General features: G+C 36.5%; 1 protein-coding gene across 1 annotated transcript in view; it reads left to right on the top strand.

Annotated features, from left to right (window-relative positions):
• LOC104160375 (intron-binding protein aquarius-like) overlaps positions 1 to 11957 on the top strand; it is a gene marked incomplete at its 5' end in the record, with an annotated part of 35513 nt that overhangs the window by 451 nt on the left and 23105 nt on the right. The window contains 7 exon segments of the mRNA XM_009698480.1: positions 2229 to 2370; positions 3133 to 3311; positions 5385 to 5552; positions 6013 to 6182; positions 9257 to 9498; positions 11202 to 11348; positions 11913 to 11957. The exon segment at positions 11913 to 11957 is cut by the window's right edge and continues 25 nt beyond it. Coding sequence (XP_009696782.1) covers positions 2229 to 2370; positions 3133 to 3311; positions 5385 to 5552; positions 6013 to 6182; positions 9257 to 9498; positions 11202 to 11348; positions 11913 to 11957 — 1093 coding nt within the window.

Genomic DNA, 11957 nt, shown 5'->3' with positions numbered 1-11957 from the left:
CGTCTGTGCTTTGCTCCTAAGTATGTTCAAGAAGGCCTTTTTAAAAAGAAGAAAGAGTGATGATGGGAGGAAATTAACACTAACTATCTTACTCTTTTATTTCAAGGTAGAGGTGTACACATAGTCACTGAAAGGTAGTGTATGCACTCTAAATTCAGAACCTAGTGGTCTTGCTCAATGTGCTTATGATCAAGGAGGCAAACTGCAGGTATTGCAAACAAGGAATTACATAATTTTAAGCTTTGCAATAAACAGCACATGTATTTTTGTCTAAGTGCTTGAAAAAAACTGTTATTTTAATGTGGATCATGAGAATTTTCATTAGGAATGTGAAAATTTAAATTTGGAACATTGGAAATTCCAAATAACAACATGTATCTTCAAAGACTAGTATGAAGTGTGTTTCTGGTTTGAGTGGTGAGTATTGAGCAGCCTCCCTTCCAACCAAAACAAAATAAATGCAAAAAAAAAACCCCACCAAAAAAACCCAAACCAGAGTGATTACTGTAATTTCTAGGAAATTAATATATAAACCAGGATTTTTGAAAATTTTTTTATTTCAGTGAACAACACATAGGTTGTTCTAATGCTCTGGAACATTCAGGTTCCTAAACGCTAGTTAAGGTAGCTTTACTGTCATTCAGACTGTATCAGAAAGCTGACTTTTCAGTACTTAACTGGTTCATGCATTGTGTGTTTATTTTGTGTTTTTTTAGCCAAATATATTAATCACAATATGTGTTATTGCTGAGGGGGCAGGGAAGAAAGAGCAGCTCATCATACCAGTTTCTATGCTGTTTTGTGACTTTTTAATAATGCACTGAAGAAATGTTATTAATGATGAACTGTAGTTTTGGCAAGTAACAGTGACTGCTAGTGGAAACATTTCCTCCTCCTGTGGTGAACCCCTTTTGCTATTGTTATCATCTGTGTATTGATGGCACTGTTGTGAAGCATTTCTGTTGCTGTCAGACAGTTACAAGTATCTTTCTATTTTGCTTCTCTTAGTTTCAGTTTACACTTTCACTTTTTAATCTCCATGTATTCTCCAACCCTTGGGTTTTGGGATCTTGGGGTTTTTTTTGTGTTCTTAAAAGTAGCTAAATTATTCTCATCTAAAACTTAAATAAGAATAATTTAGCCCAAGAAAGATAGGCATATTGTTTCTATTCTCTTTTAAAAAACGAGGGAAGGAGAATATCTGTCGATTAAATGCTGTGCAGCCTTAAAGAGGCATTGCTTCAGGCCCTACTCGTTGTGGATATAACTAGCTTTACAAGACAGGGTTTGTTAGTTGGTGTTGGGAAAATGTGTTAAAGTATTTAGTCGCCATGAGGCTTTCCAGAATAGAAATTACTGCCTTCTCCTGCTTTTCTTCACTGCCATTGTATCTCAGCGCATGTGAAAGCCAACATGTAGTACATATACCGGTGAAAGGTTTCAAGGATAATATTGCAAGTTACAAAAGCCTGATGCTTTCACAGGTCTTAAGCATAGATGTCAAACCAGAACATTTGTCCAGTAATGTTTAACGAGTAACATATAAGAATTTTTATTATGGAAAATTTGCATCTAAGACTACCCCTAAAGTTATGCAAGCTTTAGGACCTAAGAGTTTTAATACTTCTTGTTTAGTTAGATCTAATCTTCCCATCTTTTTCATTCCCATAAAAAAAAAATAAAAATCTATAATCTGTGACAGAAACGTTTGAGGAAAGTTGTATATTAAAATTTGATTTCTTGACTTAAAACTTCTTTCTGCATTAATGATTTTCCTGACTTCTAATAAACATAAAGGACTGGAATTGGGAAATTGTTGGATAACACATGGTTTTTGTTAGTTAATGAGCCTTTTTCATCATTGTTTAATGCTGGCTTAATTGTTGCATTCCCGAAGTACCATTACTTTGCTCTGCATTTGATTTTTTTATAAAATCCATTTTGTTGTAGTCTGAATGCAGGGGAGGACTTTAAATAGTTCACTGTATTACTGCCAGAAGGATGAAAATTCCTTTAGTCTTGTGCAGGTTCATTTAGAGACAACCTGAAAAATGTGTGTTTTTTACTGGCATATATTTATAAAAGGAGTAGTTCTTAGAATCTCCCAGGATAATGGCTATGGCAGTTACAGAATAACATGTATTTATGTATGAATTCTTAGAACCAATATATTAATTAATCTTGTTTATCAATCAAATACATCTTCTCTTCCACCCTTACCCCCTTAGGCTGTCTTGCACTCCCCAAACTGAATCTACAGTTTCTGACCCTTCATGACTACCTGCTGAGGAACTTCAATCTTTTCCGCTTAGAGTCTACCTACGAGATCAGACAGGACATTGAAGATAGTGTCAGTAGGATGAAACCATGGTAATACTTCCTAACTGATGCAAACCAGTCACTTCAACTTCAGTTGTAATCAAAGTGCATTTGAGAATGAGTAACTCGAGAATGATATTGTGTATATACTATAGTAGCAAATGTATTTTAAATTCTTACGTAGATACTATGTTTTATACTAACTTCTTCCATAAGGTGTTGCCATCCTCTGGGGTGGTTTTGTAAGAGTGTGTTGATCTGTATCCCTGTAGGTGAGTTAAGACAGTACGTTGGATGCTACCAACCAACCTTTGTTGTGTTAAGACTCATGAGTTAGTTTTCCAAAAGTAGTAAGGCTTGTCTGACATTACAAAATCTGGAAACTTACCACCAACTCTCCTGGTTTATGAGAGGTGTTACCGAGTATTCTTGAATTTTCCATCTTTCACATTTTGATCCTCTCTAGATTTCAAGGGATCATTTGGTGTGATATCTTTTAGACTCAGTAGTTGGTTTTTGTTGTCTCCTTCTTTTGTTCTCTCTCTGAGTTTGGTGGTGTGATTTGTTTGTTTTTTAAATAACGCCAGCATAAGTTGCCTTTGTTTCTTGAAATGTAAGAATAAGTCAGTTTATGTTATGCTTCAGTACTAAAATGCAGGATTATGTGAACCTGCTTCAGTAGCATGTAAAATTAAGACTTCTACTTTTGTCTTAGAGCTAACTATGATAGTTCCACAGTTTAAAAAAACCTGAATCTGCTATCAGATAATGATTAACAAAACTTTGGTGTTTGGGGTTTTTTGTTTATTTTAGGTTATCGGAATATGGAGGTGTGGTCTTTGGTGGATGGGCTAGGATGGCACAACCTATTGTCTCTTTCACAGTGGTGGAGGTGGCAAAGCCCAATATTGGTGAAAATTGGCCCATGCGAGTACGAGCAGATGTTACAATTAATTTGAATGTCCGAGATAACATCAAAGATGAATGGGAAGGTACTTACGTTCTTTGAAATAAGGTGCTCAAAATAGGTGCTCATCAAATTACACTTTGATGTAATGTTATTTGTAAGAAAGTGGGTTTTTTTAATGTGAGGTACAGAGTTGCCGATTTTAATATACTGTTTAAAAATTGGTTACTCAAATGCCACGTCTAAGAAGTTTATGCTTTCCTAAAATGAAGATTGAAATTGTTAAAGTATTTACACGCCCATTGGGAGCAGAATTTTTACTTTTTCGGACTGATGTCGTTCAGTTGGTAACTGTAAAATTCTGCCTTTTAAAGGGAATGTGGAAAAGTAACTTAGCATTTTAAATTAATATGCATGCTAATAATGTCATATTGGAAAAGTAGTGGGGAATGTGATATCTGTCTCTTATACAAGTGGAGAGTAGAGATTTTGATTTAATTCAAACCAATCCATTTCCATGGTTTTCTATGTGTTTGAATGTTGTTAGGAAGTGCTGACTGTACCAAATACTGTTTCTTGTAAGTATCCACAGGCAACACTTCTTTTGCTCAGGGAGTTGAACTTTAGTTGACCGTGTTGGCAAGTGGCATAGAAGCATGTTCTTGTACTTGGGTTATCAGTAAATGTCACTCCCTTCTCTTTTGTTGGAGAAACCTGTTAAATGTGCTGGAGCTGTATAGTGTGAATACAGGTCACGTAGCATAAATGCTAAAGCTGGAGCGTGTGATAAATAAGCAGATACAAGTTTTGGAATGTAGATTTCTATTAAAGTAGAAAATCTGGGAAGATGGCAGCAGACTTCACTATACTGAAGGTAGCTATATAGTGGTGTGCCTAGCTTTTTGAATACTGGAAGAGCCTCTGTGATTTCAAAAGCAGTAATGCTTTAATTTAATCAAAACTGAAGTGAAGAATTCATGAATCATTGCCTGATGTAACAGGACCTTGATGAAACTGCTTTACGTTGGATAATATCCTGTGTGTAATGAGAAATTATTTGTCTTTTGTACGAAAAATACAGCATGCATTTACTAAATGTTGAAGGTCTCTCAGATCTGTGAGAATCTGTAGGTATACTGGAGAAAAGAATTGGTGTTCAAAATTACATTAGTGAATTGGAGAAATTGCATTTTGAAAGTACAATGTAGTTCAACAGGGATGAATATTAAGATACTAACCTTAAGCAAGAACAAGTCACTGCACAAATGAACGTTGGGGGAATAACTTGTTAGGCAGTAGCTCTGCAGGATGAAAAGAGTCTGAGGTCATCATCACTCAAAAGCAAGTGTGACTCCACAATAACATGTTACTGCTGAGGGAAAAAGAAAAACACTCAACCAAGTCATATTGGGATTTATAAACTGGAATGTAGCATGGAAAACAAGTAACTTGCCCAATTAAGTAGATAACTAAAGTAACTTTGTTTAGGATTTTGTGCCCAGTTCTAGGCACTGCACTTAAATTATTGTAAAAAAAAAATAAAAAATTGAAGAGTAGTCCAGAAGAAAGCAATAAGAATAAGAGATTAGTGACACACTACTTATCTCAATAAGACTGAAAATATCTAGGTTGGTTAACCTATTTAAGATCATTGGGAGAAGAATAATCTTGAAATAAATAAGTTTGTTGGCATGAAAAAAGCAGGCACTTTCTCCTTTTCATATCTGAAGTCCTGGCAGATAGTAGTGTGCAGGAATAGTGGAAAAGATGACAGTATCCTATAGTTCTGTATCCTCTAAGTTAAAGGCATATTTTGAAACAGAACACATTATTCTCTAAACAGGTGGGGTTTTATTTAAAAGAAATTTTCCTGTATTCTATTATATATATATATATTGAAAAACGGATAAGGAAAATGAAATTCAACCAAATCACTAAATGTTCCTTTTTGGAATCAGGTCTGCGTAAACATGATGTCTGTTTTTTGATTACGGTACGTCCCACGCAACCTTATGGCACCAAGTTTGACCGACGACGACCTTTTGTTGAGCAAACTTAAAAGAAATTTTCCTGTATTCTATTATATATATATATATTGAAAAACGGATAAGGAAAATGAAATTCAACCAAATCACTAAATGTTCCTTTTTGGAATCAGGTCTGCGTAAACATGATGTCTGTTTTTTGATTACGGTACGTCCCACGCAACCTTATGGCACCAAGTTTGACCGACGACGACCTTTTGTTGAGCAAACTGGCCTGGTGTATGTCAGAGGCTGTGAAATCCAAGGCATGCTGGATGAGAAAGGACGTGTTATTGAAGAAGGTATGATATACCAAAACTTGTTTGAAAGATTTTTTTTTTTCCTTTTTTTCCTATTGTTTTGTGGTTTGTTGTTTTTTTTTTGTTAACAGCTTAATTGTTGACTTGCTTCTCTTTTAAGTAATGCTCATTGAATTCATTACCTACTTGAAAAAACAAACTGATTCCATAAGAGGCCTGAGAAAGGTTAACTAGTTTTCTCTGCTGAAATCTGGTGTAATTAGATTAATTAAATAAATCAGTACATTTTGGTTTTAGGAATAAAATAGCTTATATTCAAAAACTCTATTAGAAATGGGATGAAAACATGAATCAAGAATGTTTATAATTCCATGCAGAAATTAGTTTCATCATATGAATTTGTCTAAATTTCATTTCAGGGGCAATTATGGATCACTTATTTGAATGGTAATCTGCTTTAGCACTAATTCAGGCTCTAATCTTGCTGTTTCATTACGGGCAGGACCTGAACCCAAACCAAGACTTAAAGGAGATTGCAGAACATACAGAGTGTTTCTGGACCCAAACCAGTATCAACAAGATATGACCAATACAATCCAAAATGGAGCAGAAGATGTTTATGAGACATTTAATATAATAATGAGAAGAAAACCAAAAGAAAACAATTTCAAGGTAAGGTACTTGCTCATTGACTCTTAAGATAAGAGTTTGAATATGCCAGCAGTACTGAGACATGTTCATTTTAGATGCATGTAGTTAGGCTTTTGAGGTGATGTTGGATCACTTCAGGAAGTTGGAGCATGTCAGCTCATGACAATGTCCCCCTGCATGTAAGTGTTGAAGTAACTGAAAATCACAACACTCCTACTTCACTTGAGTATATAATAAAGTGTTTATAATTTCAGGGTAATGGATTTAAACTAAATGAGGGTAGATGCAGACTAGATATAAGGAAGACATTTTTTACAATGAGGGTGATGAAACACTGGAACAGGTTGCCCAGAGAGGTTGTAGATGCTCCATCCCTGGAACTGTTCCAGATCAGGTTGGACAGAGTTCTGGGTAACTTGATCGAGTTGAAGATGTCCTTGTTCGTTGCAGGGGCGTTGGACTAGATGACCTTTAAATGTCTCTTCCAACCCAAATCATTCTGATTCAGCCTCAACAGTGCTGAGCAGAGAGGAAGGAGCACCTCCATTGACCTGCTGGCAACTTCTTAATGCAGCACAATATGTTGTTGGCCTTTTTTACTGTGAGAGTGTGTAATTTTGTATACCTGAAAATATTTCTTGTATGCATGCTCAGTTTCTTTGCTGTTTTGACCTTTGAATCCTTAATGTTCCTTAAGTTTTCCATTGTGAAAATGCAACATGAGTGAAAAACTGCCTTTGTTTTGGTGCCTTAAAATTATGCATTGCATAGTTGGAGTGATTTTCATTTTAAAGGATTCTACAGCAAGTTCTGTGCAGATGGATAAAGAGGAAGGCAGGAAGACTCTGACTTTCTTTTGTGTGTCTGGAAAGATGCCTCTCGTATGAAACAGTAGCTTGTGGTCTGCACAGAGCATTCTGTCCAGCTGTGGGTTGGCATACTGGAAGTACTTCATAGACAGTCCTTTATAACTTTACTTAAAAAAAAAAAACAACCCAACAAACAAACAAAACAACAACAAAAAAAAACCCAAACCAACAGAATTGATTGTTAATGTTGTGTGTCTGTGGCAGGTTCATTTTACATTATAAACACAAGTGCTCTCTGCCAAAGCCTGGGTGTGCCGGCACTATAGATGTGGTTTTTATTTGCGTGTGTATGCACTTTAGTGTAGTCAGAAGGAAAGTGCTGCAGTGAATACCTGTTTGCTCAAAATTGCAGTTAGATGTGAGTGTAGCTTTCAAATTTGTACTGTGTGCTTGCAGCTAATTTACAGGCAAATCACAATGCAAACCATCTTATGTTGGTTATTACATAAGTGTCATACGTTCATTTTTCAATACGAACTAAGATATTTCCAGATTTGTCACATCACTGCCAGTCTGGATGCAAGCATTCCGTGTCATATGCAAACCTTTCTAACTTCAGCTGGATGAAAGAAAACAAGGTATCACTGTGATTAGTGTTAATAGTGCATTGAGCGGATAGAAGGCAGCTTGAAGGTTTAAGCTGAACTTGTAGGAGAGGAGGCAGGAGAACTCTTGAGCAGCACCTAGTAAATTAAGCAGATTCACAGAACGGTTAAGGTTCGAGGGACCTCTGGAGATGATTTTAGTCCAGGCCCTGCTTAAAGCAGATTCGACTAGAGCAAGTTGCTCAAGATCTTGTGACTTTGTACAGTTGGAATTGCGTATCTCCAGCAATGGAGACTGCATAACCTGTCTAGACAACCTGTTCCAGTGTTCAGTTACCCATACAGTAAAAACTTTTTCATATACTTGAGTGGAATTTCCTGTATTTCAATTTGTGTCCATTGCCTCTTGTCCTTTCACAGGGCACTACCGAGAGGAGTCTGGTTCCGTTGTCCTAACTTCCTCTCTTCTTTTTTTTTTTTTTTTTTTAATACAAACTGATAAAATTCTTCGCCACCCCTTGAGTCTTCTCTTCTTCAGGCTAAACAATCCCAGATCTCTCAGCCTCTCATGTAACAGATTCTCCAATCCCTTAATCATCTTAGTGGCCCTTTGCTGGACTCATTCTAGTATGTCTGTGTCTCTTGTCCTGAGGAGTCCAGTACTGGACACAGCACTCCGGGTATGGTCTCACCCATGCTAAGTAGAGGGGAAGAATCAGAATGTTTATAGAGGTTGACTGTTTAAGCAGGGATGATGATCACATTACCAGGAATGATGATCACATTACTCTGCTTCCTTGAACGATACAACACAAGCAGGAAGAGGGCAGAGAATCCTACCCTTTGGAGCTGGATATGTAAATTTAGACTATCAGAATAAAATTGCATGCTTTGTTTTGACTGACTATTCTTTACAAGATTGGCATTTGGAAGATCTGTATTATATCCTGGTGTGGGCTGCTGATGCACTGTGTTTGCCATCTGTTTGTGTCCGTGTTTGATGGCGTGGTCGGTTGCAGGATCTGGAAACCAGTGCAGGTCTCATATCCTGTGTTTCTTCTGCTGAAGAGCAGGTGCACAATGTCCTAATATCAAGTTTCAAGTCAGATGGTTGTTGAAGACTCGCCACTAAAGTAGCCCTTTGACAGGAGGACTAACGTTCAACTACGTCTTAGTTAAAGCGCACACCCTCTGTCTAAGCCCAGAGTCTGGAGCATTGGTGTATTCGTGAGGGGGGGAGAGGAGAGACAATAGTGACACAACCACAGATGAGTAGAGAAATTGATTTGGGGGTGAAGAGTGAGCTTTTGGAGGGAAACTTAAGCTGACCAGAGGGATGAAATTTATAGGGTTGAAAGAGAAACCTTAAGCTGCACGAGGGTCTTCCATGCCTTTTCTCCCCCCACCTCTCTGAGTGTTCTGGAATTAAAACTTTACTGATGATTATGGTTCTCTTTACTAGCTCTTTACTGACAGGATAATTTAAGAGTTATATGGTTTGACACTGGTGTTCTGTTGCATATGAACACTGTGTATATGTAGTCTTAATCTAACCAAAAACCTGTCAAAGACTGTTATAAGCTAGCATATTAAAAGAGACTTGATTCATCTTCGGTATGTCACGTTTTCTTGGTAAAGTCAATCTCTCCAATTATATTTTTTCTATTTTTTTAATTTGCAGGCTGTTCTGGAGACCATTAGGAATTTGATGAACACAGACTGTGTGGTTCCTGACTGGCTGCGTGACATTATTCTCGGATATGGAGACCCAAGTAGTGCACACTATTCGAAAATGCCAAATCAGATCGCAACTCTGGATTTTAATGACACTTTCCTGTCCATTGATCACTTAAAAGCTAGCTTTCCTGGATACAGTATTAAAGTGACTGTTGACAATCCAGTTCTGCAAATACCCCCCTTCAGGTGATCTCAAAATTTCAAGTACTCCAGGTCTGGTATTCTTTCTGGTGTGTGTTGTCAGGTGGAGTTGAGTTCAGTGGTTGAAGGGAGGTGCTGTTTCTTTTAAGAAAAAATGTTAATATTGAGATTTGGATAGTTATATAACAGAGTTAATTGTAGTACAGTTAGGCTCAGGACCAACTTCTGCTCTATTCTGTACAAAAATGCATCAGAGCTTTGCTTGTAGATCAGACTTGAATGTATGGGTAAAGCAACAGTATGAGAGAGCACCAAGACGCTTAATATTCACTTCTGCATTATGGTATCTAGTCTCCTCAATTTCAGCCTAAAGATTTTTAATTACGTAGTTTCCTTACGTGTCTCATTAAAGCAAGCTAAGAACAGCAATTTCAACATCAGTTAAAATTTGACCTTTTGGAAACACAATTCAATCGAAATGAAGAATTAAGTCTGAAATCCCATATTGCTTGCATTTATTTTAGAAACAGTTTCTGAAATAGAATGCCTACCTTTGTGACTCCTAAATGAGATTTACATGTTTTGTTTGGGTGGTGCTGTTGTCCAGCATTTTTAAACTTGACAGTTCTGTCCATCCTGGTGGACCTCCTTGGACTTTGGCAACTGAGTTTCACGGTGTATACTGTTGGACAATAGTCTTCAGCTGGACTGAAGAAACTCTTATCTTGTTTCCCTGATAAGTTAATGTCCTGGTTTGGCTGGCTGGCCCAACCTTAAACAGTGACAGTTAATAAGAATTGAAATATGTTTCGTTTTGAAGGAATGAATTTGACTGGGGAGGAAAAAGATGGCTTTCCCCCCACACCAGTCAGCTCTTACCATGGCTAAATTGAATCTTGAAAAGCAGGGACGTAATCTTCCATGCTTCCTTTTGAAACACTGAATGTCAAATATGTGTGAAGAAGGCACTAACACTATATAATGATATAAAAGTAGTCTGAAGGTATCAAGACAGGATACCATGCACAATTTCTGTCGATGAACTAGTGTTCATTTTCAGTTCATAGAATAAAATACAGAAATTCCTCTTTATGAAGAGCTATTGCTCTTCCTACTGTTGCATCTGTCCTGTAAAGAGACTAAGAGATTATTGCTGTTAAAGATGTCTGCGTTGTTGTCTTGAGACAATTGGATAGCCATTGGAATTCCTTCACCATGATTTCTTTCTGAATTAAAGTAGAGAAGCTTGCTACAGAGGGCTATAAAAAATTGAAATGAGAGGATGAAAGGCTTCATGTGTTGGAGAAGTTTAGAACATTGACATATCTTGTGTTTAAAAAAAGAAAAAAGTGTGCATCAGTTCTAGAACAAAATCCAGTTATTACTGCCAATAGTGCTGGTGACTTTCTGTTATAACTTTACTCCTGTCTCTTCCATTTTCATTTATAAACTCTGCCTTCAGTGTTTTTCCAGCTGGTGCTCAGCACTGCTCCTGGCTTTTCAAGCTATGTAAAAAGCACTTTTGACATACTTTTTGTCAAATACGCTTTCTTAAAATCAGCTTCATCAATTTATTTGTCATTCCTTTTCCTTATCCTGATCAATACTTTGTCGTTTGCAACTCTTGTTTCCCTATTGTGTGAAAATTTGTCTTAAAGGTGACAAAAAAATCTTTCTGTCTAAACTTCTAAAACAATCTTTTATCATAGAGAATGTGTGGAAGTGTAGTCTTAAATTATGTGTTACAGGATAACTTTCCCAATAAAGGGAGGTACAGGGAAGAAAAGAAAAGATGAGGATGGGAATGAAGAAAAACCTGAAGAAGTTAAAACACTGATTGTAGAGCCTCATGTCATTCCAAACAGGGGACCATATCCATATAATCAACCAAAACGGTAATTAATGGATGAGAACTTATTTACAAATGGTATCACATGCATAGCAGTTCATTTTCAGAAATACTTAAAAAATAACACTGTTGATTATAAACGAAATGTCATTTTGATTTCGTTACCGAAAGAAGATTTGAATATGAGACTGTTTTGTATTATATGTAAATCAAACTGTTCTGTTATCACCTGTCTGTTAAAAAATTCCCTTGAAGAGCAATGAGAAATACTGTCTTTTAGTATTGTGTCAGGACTTTGAATATTAGGAGAATCATACCTAAATAATTTTACAGCATTCTCAGCAAATAATAACTAAAGACAGACAATCTTTTAGATGGGATTAATTTGTTGTCACGTGGACGATGTGATTTACTATCTTGCTTAGGAATTGCAAGATTGTCATGACTATAAAGAAGATAGTTGTAATGTTGGTTTATATAAAAGTTTGCAAGCATGTAGTTCTGAAGGAACATGTAGCCAATTAATTTAAATCAAACCTAAAACAATTGCTTTTATCAAAACTGTTGGCAAAATCTGTCCATTCTCTAATCTTGTTTTGCTTTGTTACAGCAATACCATTCAATTTACCCATACCCAGATTGAAGCTATACGTGC

The sequence above is a fragment of the Cariama cristata genome, unplaced genomic scaffold (genome assembly GCF_000690535.1).
Source record: "Cariama cristata isolate BGI_N322 unplaced genomic scaffold, ASM69053v1 scaffold514, whole genome shotgun sequence".
Taxonomy (NCBI): domain Eukaryota; kingdom Metazoa; phylum Chordata; class Aves; order Cariamiformes; family Cariamidae; genus Cariama; species Cariama cristata.
Note: the sequence above shows the minus strand (reverse complement) of the source record. Positions and strands in the feature narration are given on the sequence as shown.